We start from the raw sequence: 23,747 nt of genomic DNA, 5'->3' as shown, positions 1-23,747 counted from the left end.
ATAGATAAAACAAGATAAATTAAAATGTAAGAAAAATAAATAAAAATTGAGTTTGCTTCTAAGAAGTGATCATTGAGAAGTCATCTTCTTCATGATTACATAAACACAACTTTATGCCCAGAGAGAAATTTCCACATGCAAATCAGGCAACTGTGCCTTGAAATATCTTTTTCCATTTCACTGTAAATTCAATTACTGGCTTCTGGTCTTTTTTTTGTTTGTTTGTTTTTCTTGGCAATTTTGAAAATGGCTATTCAAGGAATGCTTTGGAAAAATAAAATAGTCCCAAAGTAGTCTTGCAAATGCAAATAATATCTGCAAACAAAAGGAATGCTTTTTTTCATGTTGTTGCTGGTGTGCTGTCACAGGACTACTGATCCCACTGAAATGTTAAAGAATATGACATGTCTTTTGAAGAACACAGGAGTATATTTTTGTCTCCTAAAGGAAGTCTTAAATATGTATGAAGCTTTTGTGTCCAAGCTACACGATAGACTGAGATTTTTATTTAAGTAACTCCCTAAAGGGAAGACAGTGAAACAGTTTAATTCCGTTTGGGCCTCACCTATCTCTAAACCGATGTGCAATACTGACAGTGCTGCTGAAGGCCTGTTCTGCCTTCCTCAGAGATATTCTGCTCTTGCAGTAGCAGTGCGGTGGGAACTGTGCCCTTTTGGGACAGCCTGGTTCAAAGGTTTCCCAAAGTTGTTTGTAGGGATCAGAAACTTTCTGAATTGGTTTATAGACCCTGCTCAGTGGGACTTGATTATAAAGAATAGTCTTAGCCCATGAAAAAAAGTTATTAGATAAAGTTATTAGATTGTTAAATGTTAAGAAAAAAAAAAAAGGCACTTTCTGGAACTGTAAATCTCAAAGCACTCAGTAGAGTAGGTTACATCAATATTGGTGCTTCATTCCTCTGTTAGTTCTCTATTTGCAGTAGGTTCTTGACCAGGTCTTTAATTGCTACATATTACAGATGAAGGGTAATGTAGGTGGGCTTGACTTAGGAGCAAAAGCCTGGAATTGCAACCTGTAGATGTTACCGTCCACTTAACTCTTGTACCTCTTCATGTTGGAAACACATTTGATCTGACTTTTTTTTTAATTTTTTTTTTATTCCTTCTGAAAAGGATAGCAATTTATTCATGTGTATTTACAGTTTTATGGCAGTGCTGAAGCATGGGGGCTAGGTAGCTGGTTGGATGGGAACAGGTTAAAGTGACTGCAGTCACAATAACTGGGACAGTCTTGCTCTGCAATGAATGCAGTGTCATTGAAGAGATTTCTTCAAAATTTTATTTATACCTGTGTAGGAAGAGAAGTGAGCCTGTAAGTTCATTATAAATTGATTCATAGTACAAGAATTTGTAGATCTTAGCCACTCGGAATACATTTAGTAAGACAGTTATCTGTCTTTGTGTGCCTGTGCACCGTAATGCACAGATTTGACAACTGCAAGTATTAACAATGAACATATAAATGGAAAATTCTCAGAGCAGAATATGTAAGCTTGTTGAGACAAGTGTCTGTTCTTATTTGTGAGAAGGATGGCAGTATGTACAGCCTCATAAAGGGATGAGATACCTTTTTTTGTGCTAAGACCTAATTTTCATTAAAATTGCGGTTGCAAGTCATCTATCCAATGTTCTTTTAGCATTTAGAAGCTGAGAGCTCACCTCACATTCTGCAGATACAAAAGCCCAAGCTGTGCCGTAAGCTCACAGTTGTCACAAATAGACCTAGCCCTAGGCACAGGTCATCGATTAAATATAGGGATATTTCCTATTTGTGGACATCTCTCATAGTAGTAGGTGGTGGGTTTTTTTCTTTCTTCCTGTTTTCTAAGTTGATAAAATGCTCCTGTGAGCTTTGTGGACAGTACTAATTGCTATAATTATTGTTCTCTTAATTGCTACAATTATTTTTGCTGGAATAATTCATATGAGTACTTTCCTATTCTAGAAAAGGAAACAGAAGTAACCTTGTAGATGTGGAAAATACTCCCAGCTTCCCACTATAATTCAGGTTGTCTTTCTACTTGATTGTCATGATGGTTATGCTAGGAATGAAGGATGATTTATGTGCCTGGAAATAGTCTCTTTCATATGCTCTTCTCCGGTTTGAATTAAAACAAAAAAACAAACAAACAGAACACCTTGAATTGAACACTAATTGGATTGAGAAGGCCAGCGGCATTAATTTTGTATTTGAGAAAACCAAAGAGGCCTTGGAGGTATTTGCTTCAGTAACGGATTGCCTCCATGGCAGCATTGGCAGTCAGGGAGGGACAGACATAGGAGGTCCTGTTAGGCGAGGCATTGCTCAGGAGGCACCAAGGTGCTGAGGTAGGAGGTCCCGTTAGGCGAGGCATTGCTCTGGAAGCACCAAGGTGCTGAGGTAGGAGGTCCCGTTAGGCGAAGCATTGCTCAGGAGGCACCAAGGTGCTGAGGTAGGAGGTCCCGTTAGGCGAGGCATTGTTCAGGAGGCACCAAGGTGCTGAGGTAGGAGGTCCCGTTAGGCGAGGCATTGCTCTGGAAGCACCAAGGTGCTGAGGTAGGAGGTCCTGTTAGGCGAGGCATTGCTCTGGAAGCACCAAGGTGCTGAGGTAGGAGGTCCCGTTAGGCGAGGCATTGCTCAGGAAGCACCAAGGTGCTGAGGTAGAAGGTCCCGTTAGGCGAAGCATTGCTCAGGAGCACCAAGGTGCTGAGGTAGGAGGTCCCGTTAGGTGAGGCATTGTTCAGGAGGCACCAAGGTGCTGAGGTAGGAGGTCCCGTTAGGCGAGGCATTGCTCTGGAAGCACCAAGGTGCTGAGGTAGGAGGTCCCGTTAGGCGAAGCATTGCTCAGGAGCACCAAGGTGCTGAGGTAGGAGGTCCCGTTAGGCAAGGCATTGCTCTGGAAGCACCAAGGTGCTGAGATAGGAGGTCCCGTTAGGCAAGGCATTGCTCTGGAGGCACCAAGGTGCTGAGATAGGAGGTCCCGTTAGGCGAGGCATTGCTCAGGAGGCACCAAGGTGCTGAGGTAGGAGGTCCCGTTAGGCAAGGCATTGCTCTGGAAGCACCAAGGCGCTGCCTCCTGCTCTAGGCCGCCCACTGGGGTGCAGGCCCGTGGTGCAGCAGTGCCTCGTTACGGCCCTGTTGGGGTCTGTTACCGCCCTGTTCGTTTACAGTAAGTCCTTTAATAGGACTGGTCTTCCCTCGTAATTTCCACCCAACAATCTGCATGGAGCTTCAGATGTTTATTCATTATGCAGTGAAACTGAAATACGTGCTGCAGTGCAAGACAGTTCGGTGAGATGAAATTACGTACCCTCCCTCATGCTGCCTTATTCTCCTGTCACCGTGTCACTCCCTGACCATCTGATACGGAGAGGTCCACACAGCGGTGACCTTGTCTGGCTTTTCATTGATATGTCGAGAACACTTGTAGTTCTCCATAAATTGGGAATTTTGCTACCCCACTTGGAAGCCCCAAAAAGAAAAACGAGGTTGCATGAGGTTTGGGAGCTCTGACGTAGGCCCTCAGCTGCAGAAGCTGAGCACTTCTGAAAGCCTCTCTCTTAAAAATGGAGTTTGAGTGATATGTTGTCCTTTTGGTCTATGAGATCAAGTTCAGAGAAGAGCCACTCGGCTATCAGCTGAAGTCATACTGCTGGACAAGTGGGGTGAGGTGGAGCTCAGACGGCATGGGGAGGCTTGGCAGAAGGGGCCAACACAGGCTGAATTTATGTACATGAATCATTTATTGAGTTTATTTTCTTAGTGTTTCTTTTTTCCTCTTGAAGATATTTCTGTTTTATTAAATGCACTTCTCCTTCAGGCTCAGCATCTCATTTGTATTTGATGTTGTTTATATTTGTGTGTCTGTACCTTATGAAATATCTATCCAATTTCCTTGTAGGTGATTGTGTTGATCTCTAATACATCATTAGGAATTCATTGTGGGATGGAGTAAAAGAGGCAGTGATGTGAGCAAACAGGACCCTGTCTGAACACCAGGAGCTTTAGTAATTGGTAAACAGAGTGAGAGAAACCGAGGTGAACCATAAATAGATTCATGTTTTTTGAAAAATTTGTTATACAAATGCCCTCTTTAGATGTGCTTCTTCTGTTCGCTGCTGAGAAGTTGCTCTGGTGGTGATACTTCTGTGTGCAGCAACAGGTTTGCCATACGTTAACACCTTATACACTACGGCAGAGCTGTGGAGAAATAATTCTTATTGTTCTGACAATTGATTTACATGAAAGCTTTTTTTTTTTTGTGAATTGTTTTGCCTCATTTTCTAATTGACAACATTTGATTCTTGAGTGTAAAAATCAGCTTGAAATGCACTACTTCTGAAATTTCATAATAAAACATAATAGGGATTATCAAAGCACTTTAGTAGGATTTGTTCTCATCATTATCCAAGGCTGTTGGAAATATTATTACCCAGTCTTTTAAGAGCCCTAGAGGAAGAATTGCTGCAATATTTGTTGTCATATGCACCTTTCAGGAAAGACCCCCTGAAATCGGGCACATGCTGCTAGGCAGGCAGCACGAGACAACCCACCCCAAGCTGCTGGTGTGCCAGCACTGAGCTTTCAGAAGGGCAGTGGCAATATTTGTTATACACCCCCTGGGCCTGTGCCGTGGGGCCGCAGGGTGCCCCGGCACACAGCCGAGAGCCCCGGCCGCGCGGTGCCCGTGGGCGTCAGCTGCTGGAGAAACAGAGAGGGCTCTAATTCCCACAGCAGCCTGGTGGGGATCAGCAGAAAGACTCTGTTGTCTTTGCAAGCACTGGGTCACTGGTCTTGTTTTGCATCTCCGGTGAAATGTTCTTCCTATTGGGAACAATGTGAAAATGTAAAAAGCGTAGGTGAGTTTAGCCCAGAGAAAGCAGCTAGCTAGAAGCTTCACATACTTTTTTAATTCAAGGCAATAAAAACAATTATGTGCAGTTCACAGGATGCTGAAGCTGTTTGTTATGCAATTTGAGATGTAAATGGTGAACAAAGAGTAGTTGTACTAACCGATGATTAAATCCTGACACGAGAAGTTTCTACATGAATAAAATCTGGGACCTAAACAGATTTAAGGTTGTTAGTCATCCATCAATTCACACCAAGGAGTTTAGCAGCCAAGTGAAAAGTCTTCAGGCATCTTATTTGTGCAGAGTGAAGTTACTGGCAGGTTTTTGCGATTTGTGTAGACTGACACTGCCCTGTCAAATCAGGAAGGTTCAAGAGGCTTTATCAGAGTGGGGTGTATATATTTTCTCCATTGTCTGGAAATCATATTAATGAAACTTAATAAGAAGTTGAAAGTAAAATTGCAGCAAACTGTGAACTTAATATTACCCTGGTGGGAGCTCATTAATATCTCAACAGGTATACTCATGCATTATCTTAATTGCACATGATCCTTCAGAAAATTGCCTTTTCTCGAGTTTTCTGATGACTGTCCTTTGGTGAGGGGGTTCAGGTGCACCATTTCATTAGTCTTTTAATAAGTTACTGAAAAGGCAGCCTACTGCACTGACAGGTCAGTTCTCGGCATGCCCAGTGGGGGTGTGTATGGGGAGAAAAATGGAAAAGGTGCAGATTTTTCCCCTTGAACCAACCCCCTTCAAAACTCAACAAGTTTGCGTTCAGTTGCTTTTTACTCTGAAATGCAAAGTTCTGGACCCGGTGTTAGAAGGTGTTTAATGCTGCAAGCAGTGGCTTGGAGCCCATCAGAGACATATTTTATTCTTGGTGTTTTCTGGTGTGGCTTTCGGTGCCACTGCTCACAACACAGGCCAGGTTTTCAAGCAAGGCAACCAGGAGTGGTGCAGGGATCCAGAGAGAGCTTTTCATTAGCAAAGGTAAATGAGATTAATGAAGAATAATGCTGAATGGTAAAAATAAATTAACATTAATTAATCACTGACTAATGCAATGCTCCCAGCATTAATCATTCACTCCTACTGAAATCAGAACATCAGCCGGGCAAACAGCACAAAAAACTCCGGTGTGTGACGGTGTTTGCCATAGTCCTGTAAACACAAAACTGCCTTCGTGAAAATCTGCCTCCCGCCTCCGAGGTCTGCTTACCCGTCTGCTGACACCTGGGTGTCCTCCAGGAGGCTCCAGCTATGGTCCTGTCCTGCGGTGGTGCTAAAGGCTCTGTGGCTGGTCTGTCCATCACCCCCAGCAGGAGGCACCTCCTGGGAGAACCGAGCAGCATCCAAAGGAGGGGCGCAGCCCTTTCTTACTGCCAAGAGTAAGGGCTGGGGGATTTTTATCCCCTGAGCTTTAGAGATCACAACTCTTCTGCCAAGATTTTAGAGCCACTCGGAAAGTGGAATAAGGTTCCCTAGAGCTTTCTGATGTTTCCAACATGTTTCAGAACAGAAAATGGAAAAATGCAATGGAAGAGAAAGCTTGCTTCTTTAAAATAGTTTTGAAAGTGAGATGATCAAAGACAAGTAGCAGATTTTACCAGAATGAAAGACACATAAATCATTTAGATGTGACAGACAAATATTTGACGGGTTAATTAAAAATAAATATCCTTCCCGTGGCAGCAGGATGTGACGGCTCCAGCTGGGCCGCTGCAGAACCACGAGGAGAACGAGTGTGGCTGAAGGGAAGAGGAGTGGTGTGCGCGACTACCTGTGAAAATGGGGAAAGGCACAGGGAAAGGGGAAGCACAAAGCCTTTATTTAGGTGCTATCTATTCACTCGGGAAGTCTATTGAAACGGGTCAACTCGCCAATCTTTTGCGTGTGCAGGTTAGCCAGTGCTGTCTGGTACTGTCTGATACCAACAACAAAAGCAAACCAGAGGAAACCGGCAGTGGTTGGTGCATGCCAGGACGTTCAGTGGGCACGCTGCGTGGCAGTAGGACTAGGTTTGGGATCGATCTCACTGCTCCGGCTTCGCTGGCGTTGCCTTGCAGCTCGCTGTGCCTTTCACTCGTTCACCCTGAGTCTGTGTATGCAGAGGCGGCTTCCCCCGGTGGGACTGGCCACTGCACCCTTCTGCAGTGCTAAATGCAGGTGTTACAGACTGGCCAGGCAGTTCTCCCTCTGTCCAAAGGGACGGAGAGAGAAGAGATGGCTAGTGAAAGTCCAGCTCTTCGACTGCGTTCCTGTGTGGATGGCTTTTCTCAGGCTTTTTCTGCAACTTGGAAACTGGAGTCCAGGCAGTGCACACGCAGCCACTGCGCTCCCGGCCCCCGCAGCAGGGTTTGGTTTGCGTGATGTGTGCCCCTGGGGTGAGCCTCGAGCTGCAACCTCCTGCCTCGACGTGGGGCTCTGCCAGTCCTGAGAATGCATGTCCATGCATGCTTGGGGGGGCGGACCAAAGGGGTGAATTCAATAACCAAAGAGTAATCAAACTGCAGCCCATCTTCTTTTCATTCCCCCACGCATGTCCCTTTTTGTACGGGGAGTCCATCTTCATCGTCTTGGGGAACGGAGAGCATCAAAGTTTGGTTGGCTCGGGGGCTGGGTCTTGGCGAACTGACTATTAAAAAGGAGAAGAAATGCCAAACCGTTGGGTTTTAGCTGATGTAACCAGATGTTCGGTTTGCACATCAGGGATGTGCCTAGGTGCACAGGAAGGAGAGTGGGAAGGGAAAACAGGTGTCAGACATGCTCTGGCATACCGAACAAAGTTGATCTCTAGTGGCTTTGGTCTATGTTGCCACCATTTAATTACTTTTCTTGTCTTAGAAAAATTCTGTTCTTCAACTCTATATGTTGCTTTTAGATGTCCTCTAAGAGATGTTGGTAGAAAAAAGCAATATATGTTTTTAATACTGAGGTGATTTAAACAGCCAGAAGTGTTTAATATTTTATAGACAGAGGGAAAAAACTTAAAAGACAAAAGGTCTCCTAAGTAATATAAGCACCGGAACAAATTCTGTGGAAGCTTTGTTTTTTGTAAAAGTGCAGAATATGGTCCTTTTGATTTTCAGCTGACAAAACAGTTGTTTACAAGTTGGAATACAAACACTTGCCATGGATAAAATAAAATCGTATTTCATCCATCCTTTTATTTATAATTAAAAAAGCAGCACTTGATTCTCTCGGTGTGACTCTGTGTGTGGGACTGCATGGTGTGTACTGGATGCTTGTCTAATTAGTAGTGGGTAAAGAGCCCCCACAAAGGCAGGCTGGTTAACTGTCCCACTTAATGCCATCCGATGGCCAGATGAGTAAAGCCGGTAAGCAGCCGAGCCAGCTCCGTTAGCTGCATTGTGCAAATGAGAAGAGAGCTATCCTAAGATGTCACCAATCGTTTATTACAACAGTGATCATGGGCACAGACAAATTAAGAATTCCAATTAGTTTTGAAGGCCAGGGTGCCCAGTACATTCTGTGCAACCCTAAGGTGCAGATTAAAAATCAAGAACCCTGATAAATTGTTGTAATCGATCTATTTGTCTTTGAGAGTGGTCCCCAAGCTTTGCTGGCCCCTAGGCAAACCACTGAGCAAATAAATCATGTAACAGTGGTCAACACCATGCTGGCTTCTTCCCGTCAGCCTCAATTTTAACTTTTTTTTAATTTTCTGTGACTGGAGCACTGGCAGGGTGCTGTCCGCAAGCCATGGATCTAAAATAAATCTGGCAAGGCTTTGTAGACGTCTGCTGTCTTGCATTAAAAACCTGACGCTCCCAGCTGCCTGGCTGGGAAACCAGGGGACGTGCAGGGGGTGCCGTGGCACGGGAGAAGGACAGGCCCCTCCGAGCAGCCGGGCTTCAGGTCTTGGGCATCCACAGTGACAGTCACCAGCCACGTTTCACTCTGGGCTTCTGTTGACTGGTGCCAAACAGATCCTAAATGAGCCATGTGCTATGGCTTATTATGATTTATAATAAACCGGTAGATACTACCTTTCAAATTGGGAACATCTCTACAAATGTCTGTGTATTTAATAATTTGGGATAGTTTGGATAAATTATCCTATCTGCTTGGTCTTCAGCAGCAATTCTGCTTTTATTCTGCTGTGGTCGTTGCTAACGTACATACGGGCATAGAGTGTATCCCTGGGAAGAGCCGCGTTTGCTCTCATCTGCTACTGGCCTCTGTGGGCAGGGAAGGCGCCAGTCCCTTGCAGCACTGAGCCTGGGGAGATATAATGTTGACTCTTCTGAGAAGGCAAGAGAGCTAATAAATACTTGTGGAAATGCTGTGTGGAGAGAGAATATGAAAATGCAGAAGATGCTTGTACTGAGGCATGAAATACTGACCTTTCCACAGTCTAAAATCATTATATATGGTCATGTTTGTGTATATTTCAAATCTTTTTTTTCCCTCTTTGGCATCTCAAGTGAGAGTTATGGAAGGCTCCTTAAATTAAGGAGCAGTCCCAGACTGTTACTCAAACAGTTGCATAATGTGTTTGGGGATTAACATGCTGTCAGCTTGATAACTGCTTTGGGGCCTTTGTTATCGAGGAGAAAATAGCCCTAGACAATATTCTAGTCTCTCTGCTATAAAAAGTAACTTGCAGTCTCCGTCGCACACTGCCATGAGAAGGAAATATTCCAGAGACTGATGAAGGCTCCTCCTGGCTTTCAGTCAGTGAGGACAGGTCTAGATTTCACTTCTGCTGAATTCAGGATCCCAAATAACCTAATGCTAGGAAAGCCAGACCACCAATAAAAAGGACATAGAAAAGAAATGGTTTGCGTGCACTGTATTTGATTAAGGTTGCCTGAAAGGAAGATGTTATAAATGTAACCGTGTGCCATTTTCTATTGACTAATGACTTTTTTTTATAACTTTCCATTTGAAGTCGATTAAAAGATCGTTTCTTTATTTGTATGTTCTAAAGGAACATGGCAGAGAACTGTGGATTGCTATAGGGAAGGTGAACTGAGGCTCAGTGGAAGCTAACTACTGAGACAAGTGCAATGTGTATGTGAATGTGTATATTTATCAGAAATTATTTTTTTCTACAGATCCCACAAATCAGTTATGCCTCAACTGCACCAGAGTTGAGCGATGACAGGCGCTATGATTTCTTCTCACGTGTGGTTCCTCCAGATTCCTTCCAAGCACAAGCAATGGTGGACATTGTGAAAGCTTTGGGATGGAATTATGTGTCCACTTTGGCATCTGAAGGGAATTATGGAGAAAAAGGAGTCGAGTCCTTCATGCAAATTTCCAGAGAGGCAGGTAGGCAATGCCCACCCTCCCCCCAGAAAACGCTGCAGAAATAATGGATGTTATTTTGTACCAAATGTTATGTTATTTTTCTAGAACATATATTTGATTTTAAAGTTGTTCCAGTTCTTTGCAATGCCTTTGTAATAGCTCCTAGGTGCTCTCATTCCTAAATTGCTTATGGAGTTTCAGAAAGTTTGAAATGTTAGTGGTTTTCAATCATTTCTGGAGAAAATAGAAAACCCTGAGTCTTATCAAGCTTTCAGTATCCCACCGGACAGCATTATATTATGTTGACATGGGTAGAAGACAGATTTTAAAGTGTTCAGCTTTTATCTCTCCACAGCTAGAAATTCTTTGAAGACTGCTTGTTACTAGACATCGACTTGTGTCATACTACCGCTGTTCGTGTTTCAGATCGCTGCCTGATTGTGTTTTGCTTTTCTTAAGCATTTCTCTTGACCGATTCGGTTGAGAAAATTCATACGTTTTACCTGAAGGCTCACAGATCGCTGGCATGGGTTAAGGAGGTGAGAAACTCAGCAGCGTGGTGTGAGGCACATCAGGCCTTTGGTGTGATGCATCATGTGCATCATATTTTTCTTGTTGCTTGAATGTTTCGTTTAGTGGTGTCCCAAGAAGGACAAAAAATGAAAATAAGCATTTTCAGTGTGCTGGAGAACACCACCACGTGTCAGTGAGAGATGTTCCAAGAGGACGTGAAAATGCTGCGTCTTGTGCTTCGTGAGGTTTATGGTATAGAGTGGAACCATCATAATTTTGTTGACAGAAAACCTGCTTTTACAGTTTGTTTTCTTGTTCTGAGTCAATACGTAGAGCAGGCCTGCCTTGAAGGTGTGACTGCTGTGTCAGCGTGCTCATATCCTTGTCTTGGTGACTTACTCTTCAGGGGAAAGTAGTTTTAAATTTCCCCAGAGATGACAAAACATAGGAGGACTTTGGATGGCACTTCAGGGAATACAGCTATAAATCCACGATGAGCTAATTTGCAATGCAGAATCATTAATGTTTATAAATTGAAATATTTGAAGTAGGTTCCTGTGCTACTAAGAGAAAATAAGCAGAGGATGTCATTCGGTAGCGGTGATATATGTAAGGCCCATCTCCAGTAAAGTACACTGATGTACACTAACATGGTGTGGAGCACTGGAAACCCATCCTCATTTTAAAAGAATAAGATCTATTGCATTCCCTAAAGGAATTTGAAGATGTACCCCCTTGTAACTTCCCTGGCATTGCATTGTACAAAAACAGCGTGACCCGAGCCACAATTCACTCTCAGGATTTCAGAATTCACCAGGCAGGTTGCCGAGTGCCTGCCGGTCGGACGCGAAAGGGCCAGGGCAGGACAGGCTCTCCCCCGGGGCAGCCCTGGGAGGTTTGCACTTTCCCTGTGGTTGCAACGCCAGCACCACGACGAGCTGGGCTTCGGCAAACTCTCTGCATGCTCAGCGGGGCGGCGCGCCAGCGCTGCGCCAAGCTCGCAGCGTCAGCCGAGGAGCGAGCAGAGAGGATGGCTGCACTTGAGAGGAAGGGGTTTTGGAGAGGAGAGTTGGAATTGTCGCATTATGTTGATACCACAGGAGGAACTGATATTTGCATAAACTCGTCTGTTCGTTTGAATGCATATTTATGTGGTGTTAAAGAAAATGGTTTTTGGGTTTAATACCATAGGAAGTGACAAATACCAGTGTTCATTATAATTTAAAATTTACTTTATTTGCAAATATCCACTGTTACAAAATCATACGTGAAATGTGTTCTCTACGTCAAGGACAAAGCTCTAGCTGAATAATACTGTATCACTTTATAGACTTTCTGTAGAATTTAATTAATGATAGGAGCTGATCGTGTAGTCAATATGTAATTCAACGTCCTTCATATAAAGGAAAAATGCACAAAACCAGAAGAATAACCTGCTTAAAACAGCTTTGCATGCAGGGTGATATAGGCCATGCCTACAAGATTAAGACACGAAGGTAGATAGTGCATAAACTTTCCTAGTGACACGCGGCCTGTCTTGTCTGGAAATGCGAATAATCCCGTCCCCACGCTGCCTCCAAGTCGAGACAGCAGCCTTGCCTTCTTAAGGTTGCACTGATTTTTTTTTTTGTGCTACACAGATAAAGCTTAGGTGAAGCTCTGAGTGCATTTAATACCTGCCAACATGTTCCCTGTTATTTTAAAGCCCCGAGAAGTACAAGAAGGTCCTGCTGTATATAAATACAGAGAGGCCACACAGGCGATGGGCAGGCCACCAGGTGAGTGCTGTAACGCCAGGGGCTGGAAGGAACCTCCTGAGGAAGCAGTGAGCAGCAGTGTCCTCATCAGCTGGTGGCTGTGGTGTAGTTGGCAGCTCCTCCATCAAGCAATCCAAAAACATCCGAGTGGCCAGGGGCTGGGTCTGTGGGAGCACGCGACGAGCAGCCCCCCCTTCCCCTACTGACAGTGAGGAAATGGGGCAGAGAGCTGGTGGTGGCCCCGCTGCTGCCGTGCCGGGGGGTTAGCGCTGTGCTTGGGGTGCCGACCAACGCTCCTGCTAGTTACAGAACTCGTGCTAGAAGTGATAAAAATGCAGCAGGAGCGGCAGGAAGGTTTTGCATAGCCAGAAGACGCAACCCTCCTGAAAGCCGGGGAGGCGGTGGGCTGCCTGCCCTTACTAACCCAGAGGTGCGTGCAGAGCACCCTGTGTGAAGGAGAGGAGAGGTGTTTCAGTTCTAAGTCACGGCTTTCACCTCATTTTCCAGTCAGCTAAGAGATGCCATATTCATCAGGAAGAGCTGTGCGATGTTTAGAGCATTGTCCATCTAGTTTTCTGCTTAGTTTTCGGTCCCATTTGGGATTTGGATGCTGTGTGTATTACAGCTGCCTGCTCGAATCAGCCACCAAAGCCCGTGAAAGGCTTTGCAGAAACACCGTGGCTGTGTGCAGACAGACTTGCTGCTGGGTTGTGGAGCGGAGCAGGAGCCCAGTATGCAAGCAGATAGCTCAGTGAAGCAGTGGCAGGGTAAACCCCCTGCTGAAAGCAGGCCACGCACGATGTGCTTGCTCAGCCCCGGCTGCGTCACCCTGCCTGGGCTGGGACGCGGAGGTACAGCGCTGGCTGCCTGCAGCTGGATGTCTGGGGGCTTTGCTGGTGCAAATGGTGCCGGTGGTGACCCCCCCCTTCGGGAGCAGAGCGGGAGCGGTGGCACCGCAGAGGTCGGGGGGACGCTTCTCAGCGCCACGGCCCCTTCGGACTATCCTCCTCTGCCAGGGACAGGAGCAGCCCTGGAGCCGAGGTAATTAGTCAAAGCCTGAGACGCGCTGGCAGTAAGCAGTCATCGTTAGCTCTCAGACGGTTGCCTTGGATCTCATAATCAGTGTATTTTGGCAGAAAAAAGATTTAGTCCATAGGTACCAACGCGCTTACTATCTTTGGCCTCAAATCTGTAGCAGGCTAATCATCCTAAATTCAGTGTTTCATCCAGACTTGTTTCTGATTCAGCCAAGATCTTAGGAATTGCAGGGATGAGTAGAAAGCATTATCCATGCTCAGTTTTTAAATATGCTCTAGTATATAATGGCTTTGCTTGATCCTAGGAGTTAATAATTCTTCACAAAGTGACTTTTATTATGAGTACTTCAAGCGAGTTTGAATATGTCATTGTGGCAGGAGATGAAGATTTGAAACATGCTCTGCAGTCTGTGGGATTAATAAATTAGGGAATGCTCTAATTACAGAAAATCTAAAGGACAATTTCAGATTATTAATGAAACTACTGAACGCTTGAATTTCAAAGATTAATTCATCTTTGATTTTTTTTAAAGATTAATCTGTACCAGAAGGTTAATTGCTATCTGTAAAAAATATATATATTGAAGTCGTTAGCAAAGACCACTTGAATGCCTCCTAACAGATAAATGAAAGATCTAGTATACATTTATTCATCTTTTCCTCTCCCCAAATTGCCCAGTTTGACAGATGAGTACCCTGGCTGCTTCTTTTGTGGAGACTTTGGTGCTCAGCCTGCAGCCCGAGCAGAAGCGTGGATCTGCAGAGCCAGGCTTCCCCTGCTGGTACCTCTCTCTTCTGCCTTTCCATAGCTCAGCTGCCCGAAGTGCCGCCTCAGAGATGGGTATTTCCCTTAGCGAGGCTGCTTCTGAGCAGAGTTCAGGTTGTTTGCAGCCTAGACTTGTATCATACAGAGCAGCCTGTCCGTAAGGGTGTGTCTTGTCTTCATCTGCAAACTAAGAGTCAGTCTCCATGTTCTTGTTCTCAACCCTTTCTAAGGACTGGCGAAGGAAAATTCTGGAAAAGCATGTCTTCTTTCTACGTGTACTAAAGACGCGGGGAAAAAAAGATTAAAGCTCTTGTGCCAGAGGGCTGATACGATTATTTTATATACTGAAGTTTCTACCACCAACATTTAGTTGTGGTGTCACGTTTGTTAAAAGGCTATCATCACCTTGACAGAACAAAAAGGCAGAATGAACTTTAATCCACTCTCACATAGGAAGCACAACACTTGCAACAGCCTATTTATCTTCTTTTCCATTTTCTCTTTTCTGAGGACTTTTTTGAAATATTCATGTCTGTAATTCCTCTGTTTCTATGATCCTCGAGTGCTTCTGTTACATAAGGTTGGGAACATCTGCATGCGGCAGGGACGGCTGAGATGCACGAGCTGCAGGGACTGAATTAGGAACAGAGTAAACATCAAAAACACTCATTACCAGGGCAAAGAAGGGACCTCTGAAATTTTGAATCCTTAATCTTAATAAATAACTGTTGTTTTTTATTTCTTTTTCCCAGCAGTGGTACCAAACAGTATTTATTTTCTGTCCTCCAATTTAAACCTGAATTTCATTTTGTTTTTCCAGCTTTATATTTGGTAGCAGAAACCATGTATGCACACATGTGTACCTATATGAGACACGTGGTCCTGACACCTAACAGGTTTGAAGTGTCACTCCACCTACATCAGATGAACCATTTTTTTTGTGTGTGCCATTATTATCTGTGCATTAAATGGCATGGGAGCGTACACAGTTAAAAGCCAAAAGTTGCTATATCATCCTCAGTGATTCACACAGCATTTTTTTTAGGCTTCTGTAGATCTGTCCAACTGCCTACTATGATCCTGAATCTGTATTTTTGTAATGAAACTTAATTTTTATACTTTCTTTGAGAATCCCATTAGCACAAATTATTGCTGGATAGCATGAGAGAGTTAAATTGTTGCTGTGAGGGAGTAATACAAACAGACAGTTTCTGAGAAGGGAAAGGAGACTATTTTGTCTGTCTCAAATAGAGTACTGATTCCTATCGCCAACTAGAAACTCATGATTTTTATCATTTTACATTTTGATGTTAGTGAAACCTCTCCTTTTTTTTTCTTGATCCATCGAAGCACTACCGAATGCATTTAGAATACATTTTGCAAGGAGCAGTTGCTTTGCCACCCAAAAAAAACAAACAACACAAGGTTTGAAGGAGCCCAGAAATGAGAAAGGAAGGTGAAAGGAGTTAGTGATGCCACCCTGTTGGAATTGTGGGACTGAAATCCCTGACCTGCTAACGCCAGCGGGACGGCGCCTTCCCAGCAACAGCTCTGCGAGAAAGGGAGCTGCGGCTGCTGCAGCAGGTCCACACCTGGGAGTTAACAGTGACACTGCACACTGTCCTCTCGGTGCCCCTCACACAGCATCTGCAATGTCCGAAATGTATGATTCGTGATTTCTTTGTGACAGCTAACAGGATCCAACCTTTAACAGCCACTGTTCCCATGTTCATTTGCCTGGCTCACTGCTTTGAAAGCAGCGGGCCGAGGTGTTCTGTCCACTACAGTCACAATTTATTTAGCTGAAGGAATAGCGCTTTGCAAACTGTGCTCATTGAATCTCTCTCAGCTAGAAGCAAAGGGGCAGAAACCTTTCGTTGCAGTGTTTCAGCCAGAGCAAAGGGTCGAGCCAAGGTGTTGGCAAACTGCTCCATAAATCTGGTTTTGAAGGGCAGTCCACAAGCCGTCCTGAGAAGGCAGACGCTCTCAGGGCAGTGTTTGGCGTACGGATGTGGTGCTGTCATCCAGGGACGAACATCTCCCAGCAGGGCCACAGCCCCCAGTGCTGGAGAGGGATTTCATTTGGTGTCTTTGCCTTCGGTTGTGTTAAATGATTGTTCTTTGCAATGGGAGTGGCGTTTATTCATTTTCTAGTGAGCCTGGATCAAATACGGCGAAGATAAATATATAAACCACTAAGAAATGCTTTCCATTTTTCTTTCTATTTTCTCAAGCATTCATGCATCTGCCTTGTTTGGTGTTCAGTGACATTACGTTAAATATGAAAACTGTTACTTTCCTTCCTATGTTTTGTCAAGTCACAAATGTTTTGGCATTTCAGAAAAAAGTTGAGAAATTTCTAACGTTGCACCAACTCATGTTGTGTGCTGCAGTCTGTCGGGTTTAATAGGTTGCATACTACAAGCGTTATCTTTAAGGTCCCTTCCCATCCAAGCTATTCTGTGATTTTTTTATATTCTGTCCTGTACTGGTGGTAAGATGATGGCAACATCATTACCAAGATCTTGTAGTTTTTATAGAGGTGTGAAAGCGACAGTAGCGTGATTTCTAGAGTATACAGCATTCTCATATGAAATCTTGTCAGATTAATGAAAACACTAAAACTCTCATTTGTTTCAGAAGCTAGTGAAAATGCCTTGCATCTCCTTGGCTGCAAGTTTAACTTCCATGAACAGAGATTTGCTTCATTCCTTGCCAACAGAAATATTACAAATAATTTACAGAAGGATTTTCTTTTAACTGTAACTGATCTAGTAGAAGATGCACTGGACTTTATCCTCAAGGGGGCTTTGGATTACAGTTTTAGTTTAATAGTATCCTGATAGTGGGAAAGAATAAGCAGCACGCAAAGCAAAGCGTACTTCTGCAAAGTGAATCTTGCTGCTGTGTGCTCACTTTGGGCTGTGCTGATGTCTTTTCTGAGTAGCTGCTGTTAGAAGTGATGTCATTTAGAGGAGGGAAGAGGTGATGTCCTTAAGGTGGTGATTGGACTTCTGGCTTCAGTCTGATATTGGCTAAAACACATCAGTTGCCTGACTGAGATGCCAAGAACCCCTCTGGACCCCTGGTTATCAAAACATTGTGAATGCAATCTTCATCTCTTTAGCAACGCGTCTTCCTACCTGAGACGCAGCAGATTTCCTGAGATAGTTAACTCAGTTCCCTGTGTAGAAGTGAAGAGTGATGAGATCTGAGTTGCCCTTTGGAGCCATCTATTTCTCTCTGTTGGCTACACAGGGAATATTGGCACCAAGTAGAAACATGAGATTAAATAATTTGTATTAAAAAATAATCCAAGCATTGGTATATATATATGATATGTGTATTTTCCTATCTTTTGTCATCCTTGAAAATAAATACATGGTATAGATTTATAAGGTTCTTATGATCTTGTTCAGGAAGGTCCTGAAGCTGGTGGGAATTAGGAGCACATGGTTTCGATACCTAAAAATACTACAGCATCAGGCACCTGTCTGCCCAAATAGCGTTATAATTCTGAGATGAAACTAGCAGGGGTCTGAGTAATTCTTTCTTCTCAAATAGACTCACGTAAAATCAATAAAATAGAGTTTGGGGAGAAGGAAGGAGATAGATATGACTCTATGATTACCTTAGTGTCTGCTTATGTGAAATTTGAGACTGGTTCCATGCTGATACATGCAGAAACTTGCATTCTGTCCTTTTAAATGATCTCACACAGCTGGTTTCTTGGCGAAGAATTTAACTATTATTGGATAGCTGTAACAGGCTGTTGTCACAGTTACAGCATAAGTCACTTTAATAATAAATATCTGCCTTTTTATGGCATTTATTGAACATTTGGAGATTGCTTTTCAAGGAACAGAATAAAATTGAAATGGGCAAGTCTTGTTACTAAAGAAATAACTGTCAGCATCCTTTAAAAATGTTACCCCAAATTTAATAAAACATTGCTTTCGTGGTTGTGAAATGTATCTTGTGGATCAGATGAAAATAAGTGATCGGTTAAGTCTTTGTTATTGTAAAGCAGAGAAATACATCACTGAGAGATGCATTGATTTCATAGAATCATAGAATTCTAGATCATAGAATTCATAGGATCATAGATCATAGATTCTGTTCCCGAGTTGGAAGGGATCCTCAAGGATTATTGAGTCCAACTCCTGGGTCCCTAAAGGACCACCTCAAAATCAGACCATGCATCTGAGAGCGTTGTCCAGATGCTCCTTGAACTCCGCCAGGCTCACTGTTGTGCCCACTGCCCTGGGCAGCCTGTCCCAGTGCCCGACCACCTCTGGGTGCAGAACCTTTCCCTAACCCCCAGCCTGACCCTCCCCTGTCCCAGCTCCATGCCGTTCCCTCGGGTCCAGTCGCTGTCCCCAGGGAGCAGAGCTCAGCGCCTGCCCCTCCGCTCCCCTCGTGAGGGAGCTGCAGGCCGCCATGAGGCCTCCCCTCGGCCTGCGGTGCTCTGGGCTGAGCAAACCAAGGGACCTCACCCTCTCCTCACACGTCCTCCCCTCAGGATTGTTCACCATCTTAGTAGCCCTCCTTTGGACATTCCCTAGCAGTTTTACATCTTTCTCATGCTGTGGCGCCCTAACCCACACACAGTACTCGAGGTGAGGCCATGCCAGCACAGAGCAGAGCAGGCCGATCCCTTCCCTCGACCAGCTGCAGTGCTGTGCCCGAGGCCCCCCGGGCTGCGCTTGGCCCTCCTGGCTGCCAGGGCCCTGCTGGCCCACAATCGGCTTGCTGTCGGTCAAAACCCCCAGATCCCTTTCTGCAGGGCTGATCTCCAGCATTTATTTCTATCTGTTTCTACCAGGGGAGTTAGACAGCCTCAGGGAATGCTCCTGTATTTTGCAATGCGTGTGTCCCATGGTACACAGAAGTGACAAAGTTGCTTTGGTGCAGATTCATTAAGTTATTCACCCCAATCCAGTTTTTGTTTTATTTGTTCTTCAGAAGGTTGTGTGCATCTCAAGGGAAGTATGTTCCCCTTGGTAAAGACAGCAGTGTGAAGCAGAAACAGAGAAGCAACAGCCTTCATGTTCTGCATCCATTTTCTGCTGGGAAGAGTAGAAATTTGCAACAGCAACAAAGCTGGTAGAGCCATTAGGAGAAGAGAGAAAAAGTATGTTAATGTGCTTTAAGAAGCTTGAGGAGAAAGTCATAGTGAAGTTCAAAAGCTGATGTTTTGAGGATGAGCGGTAGTGGGGCAAAAGAAGAGTTTGGATATTCTGAGCGATAAGAGGGAGGAAGGAGTCTGTGCAAACAGCAGGACAGGTGTAACTATTAGGAGAAGGAGAGATGAAAAGCCATAAAATGAAAGTTGATAGAAGTGGTTGGAGCTGGAAAGATTGAGTCACAGCAGGAAAAAAATTCTATGAATAAGGAAGACTTGCCACAGAGAGTGGGCTTGAAAATTATATTTATTTCACAAAAGAAAAAATTAACAATTTCAGAAACAGTACTGACTTTGGTTCTGAAAACTTAAAACTTCTCGAGGAAGAGATTTAAAAAAAAAAAAAAAGACTTTGGGACTTTGGAAAGAATTTTATTGCCGGAGGACAGTCAAACCAGGCTTCCTAGATGATCGCATCCGAGTGCCTTTGCTCTTCACTGCGCCTTTTTTCAGCCTCCCAGCCTACCCAGGGGGAGAACCAGGAACTGCGAAGCCTGGCTCTGTTTCACCTCCGCCTCCGGTGCCTATTCCAATGTGTGGTGCGAAGTGTCTTGTCAGTTTTCCTGAAGGAATAAAATGAATTTCACAAACACCTTCTGCAGAGGCAGCCCCCGCTGTCATTTTGACTTTCCCCGTGGAAAATAGAAATATTATGATTACACTGAGATTTTCTCATGGGACATGTCTGTTTTGCAAAGTAGGATAAATTTGTTGGAACATCATTTTGGACCAGTTCTAAATGCAGTTCTGCATCTGAAAGGTAATATATAATCTAATGCAGCAAGTTACTCCAGTTTCTGTCATTGAAATCCCGCATCCCAGGAGGAAATACAAAATATTGCCTCGTCTTGTACCTTCCATACTTCACAGTCCCTTTTCACTTTGTGCTAATGCAAAGAACAGCTTTCATAGCCATGGGGGAGTAGCAGCACATAAATAATTCTAAGATGCATCTTCCATCATGCAGCCTCCCCTGCATTCTTCATTCCTTACCCTTCCTCAGACACCAGAGGGTGACAAACGGCCTGAACCCTGTGCACTCTGGGAAGATTGCGCTCATGCAATGCTAGGGATCTTGCGGGCAGGCTAGAAATAGTCCTCGGCCTGGCTCTGAAGCCATCTAAGCCTTCCTTAGACCAGCCTCCTGGTGCTGAAAAAAGATCAACAAGAGAAAAGAGCTGGTATATGCACCCCATTTGGCAAAAGCACAGCAGGTGTGTCATAAATTGGGATCAATGAAGTTTATACTCTTTTCTTACGTGTTCTTAGGGAATTTGTTTAGCAAGACAGTGTTTGAAATACCTGGACTACTTGTTGTAGTGCAAGGTTGCATATTCAACAAGATATTTTAGCTGAGAACATGCAGTACTGCATTTTGAGCGGTTTACACATGTAGTCAGGACTGTGAAGATACAGATACATGTAGCAGCCTGTTCTGTTTCCTTTCCCTTTGGAGTTTCAGTAGCCATGTTTTCAATAGGCATGTTTTCAGTCCATAAGGAATCAGAAGGCCGTCTAACTTTTCTTTCATAGTAGAGACTATTGGCATTATTGTAACACATCACGAACCTTTTTTATTTAAACCAAAACCTCATGCTGACGATACTGCTCCCTCTTTCAGGGCTGATCCTGTGTGGTGTGATGCTGCGGGTGTTCCAGGCAGCAGCACCCTGTCTGACACGACAGCAGCAAACTGCTCTGGGCAAATCGTGGTGCTTTGTGCTCCCTGCTCACATCATTAACAACAACAAAGACTTAGGATGTGTTTCATTGTGTAAACTTGGAGATGAAACAGGCTAAACTTTGGGTAATAGAAAGGCAACTCAAACATGCAGATATTTGCATGAAATTTGAATCAGATCTTATGCTAACACTGGATGCTGCAGCGCATATTTGAGTTGTCTCCTTACTAATGATAAATGGCAACAGTTTGCTAGGTTGCTGTTTGTCTGGAAGAGCACAGGTATGACAGAGACCAGGCATCTGTATTTGGGATTTGGTTTTAAAATAAGATGCTCTGTTTAAGGTTAGACACGTATGTTGTCTCTGCACTCTGCTCAGTGTGCATCACTTGCAGGAAAAGCTGGTGCAGTCCGGGTCCCTTAGGGGCTGCAGCTCCTCTCCTGAGCGAGCAAAGGCAGGCTGATGGGGGACTTAAATGCGCTGATGGAGCCGCTCAGAGCGAGTCATGCTGCTGCTCTGCCGTGCACGGGGCTGGGAGCAATCCTGATCGGATTTCCCAGGGGAAAATGTTCTTGGGCTTTGGTGCCGGTCTGTCCTGGTGCTGCTTCGCGAGGGCAAGAGCCCTGTTCTTCTGGTGATGGTGCAATGTGAGGAACGGACACCACAATGAGAGAGCCAGGAGGTGCCAGCCCAGCTGCCAGGGTGCTCGGTGGTGCTCCTGCAGAGCCGGGGCAGGTGGCACCACGCCGACCCCGGGGACACAGGGCCTTCAGCAGCGTCTGCACAGAGCAGAACGCGCTGCTGGTGCGGGCTCAGCTCGTGGGATGGGAGCTCGCTTCAGCCCTGCTCGTTGTCCTGGTGCCAGCATGTCCCTGCTAATGGCCCGGCTCTGATGTTGTAAGGGAAGTGGCTGTCTGGAAGAATAATTGGCGTTTTCAGGTTGCTGCCCTGCAATAGACTTTATCCAGACGCAAGAAGTCTGGAAGTTGCTATCTCAGGCTGCAATCAAGAAAATATTCTCTTTCAGCATTGGTTAGAGAGAAATTATGATTTAATTCCCTGAATGTATTTTGTTTCCCCCATAATTTCACTAATCCATATGTCTAATTGACCCTTTAATTAACTCTCATTTTATCTTATATCTGTGTTTTGTCCTTTTCTAGCCTAATATTTATTTTTCCTTAGATCTCTGTTCTCTCTTTGTAAGTACCCCCAGCTGTCCTTTGGCCCCAAGGTGCTCTGCTGCTGCAGGAGCCCCCCAAGGCCACGGCTGAGACTTGAGCGGAGAGGTGGCCGTGCCCTGCCCAGCTCAGCAGCTTGGCAGCCCTCTGCCCTCTCTGCTGCTCCTGCGTCAGCGCAGAGGGCCAGCAGCTCTCACTGTCCTAGCTTTGCTCTCAGACAGTCTCCCCTGCCTAAGCCCCTGTGGCATCAGTGGTACAACTGCGCTGGCTAAAAGACCTTTACAAACCGAGCGTGACCGAGCCAGCATACTCTGAAAACTTGGCAGTGGTTAGTTATGGTTATTTCTAATGATCAGCATCGACAAGGCCCACATTTAGCTGTGTTGATCAGATGTTTGTAGAAGAGATGCTTTCAAATGGAGATCTGCACTGGCAATCAGGAAATCAACTAAGCTTGTAGTGCAGAAATCCAAAATATAGTAGCTTTCCTGCTTAAAAGATGAAGGATTTCACTTACATGACCATGTTTTAGGAAGACTGCAGGATGAAGATGTTAAACACCAGGAAGCTTTTTTTAACAGATTCTCACTGACTTCATTACTGTTTATATATTTCTTTTAAAGCCAATTTTATACCCAGGCAAAAGAAAGTCTAGACAGATTGTCTAAAAACTTCTACTGGCTATAATTAAGATTATACGGCTGGTATATCACTGGTGGATAACATGTAGACTGGTTAAGAAACGACCTTCATTTCTGCAGCATATGCCTTTTGCCAAGTTTGCTTTTATTATTCTTTGTGATTGCTTTTTTCATATCTGACTATTGCAATGTCAAAACCAAATCCCACTTGAAATCTTGTATTTGGACATCTGAATCTATATAAAGGAACGGGAGTGCCTTGATTTTTTCCAAAGTACCAAGCTTTCGTGGTTTCCATTAAAATTGATTGGAGATGCAATTGCTCTGTATGCACAGAAATCAATCCAGCCTGGAACAGTCGTCTCCACGCTTTGGCCTTGGCATTCATGTAAGGTAGGAGATTGACAGCCCTGAAAGCTGAAGCTCTGGAGCTGTAGTGCAGCAACCTGGTGATGTGTCTTATCAGAGACAAAATCCCTGAAGGAGTCATGCTCCCGGAGAGTAACACTATTCACTTTGATAAATAACTCATCTCTGTTCTGAGCCTGCTGGTTTATAAAAGAAGAACATTTATTTGGAGTTTGGGATGAGATGTGCTTTGTTTGGACATTGGTTTATTAAAATTGGTCTTATTCCGCCAGCTCAAACTGAGTGATAAGAACAGAGTCCTGTTTACCTCAAGCAGGGTGAATTTGAACTCGGATATTCCCAGTTTCTATTACCTCTCAGTGATTCCCTGAATGAGTTCATTTCTTCATTGTTATGCATATTCATAACAGCCAGAACTCATCTCAAACCTCCAATTGCTGTAGTCAAATAACTCTTATTTATTAACATCAGGAGGGAAGACA

At 44.4% G+C, this 23,747-nt stretch overlaps 1 protein-coding gene across 7 annotated transcripts in view; it reads left to right on the top strand.

Moving 5' to 3' along the window:
• Positions 1-23,747, top strand: part of GRM7 (glutamate metabotropic receptor 7) — a 268,824-nt gene that overhangs the window by 79,747 nt on the left and 165,330 nt on the right. For all 7 annotated transcript variants that reach the window (XM_048070519.2, XM_048070497.2, XM_067002826.1 and 4 more), the window contains exon 2: positions 9,938-10,154. In XM_048070519.2, coding sequence (XP_047926476.2) covers positions 9,938-10,154 — 217 coding nt within the window. The remainder of the gene's footprint in view (positions 1-9,937; positions 10,155-23,747) is intronic.

The sequence above is a fragment of the Anser cygnoides genome, chromosome 10 (genome assembly GCF_040182565.1).
Source record: "Anser cygnoides isolate HZ-2024a breed goose chromosome 10, Taihu_goose_T2T_genome, whole genome shotgun sequence".
Classification (NCBI taxonomy): Eukaryota; Metazoa; Chordata; class Aves; order Anseriformes; family Anatidae; genus Anser; species Anser cygnoides.
The sequence above is the reverse complement of the archived record's forward strand: the minus strand, read 5'-3'. Positions and strand labels throughout refer to the sequence as shown.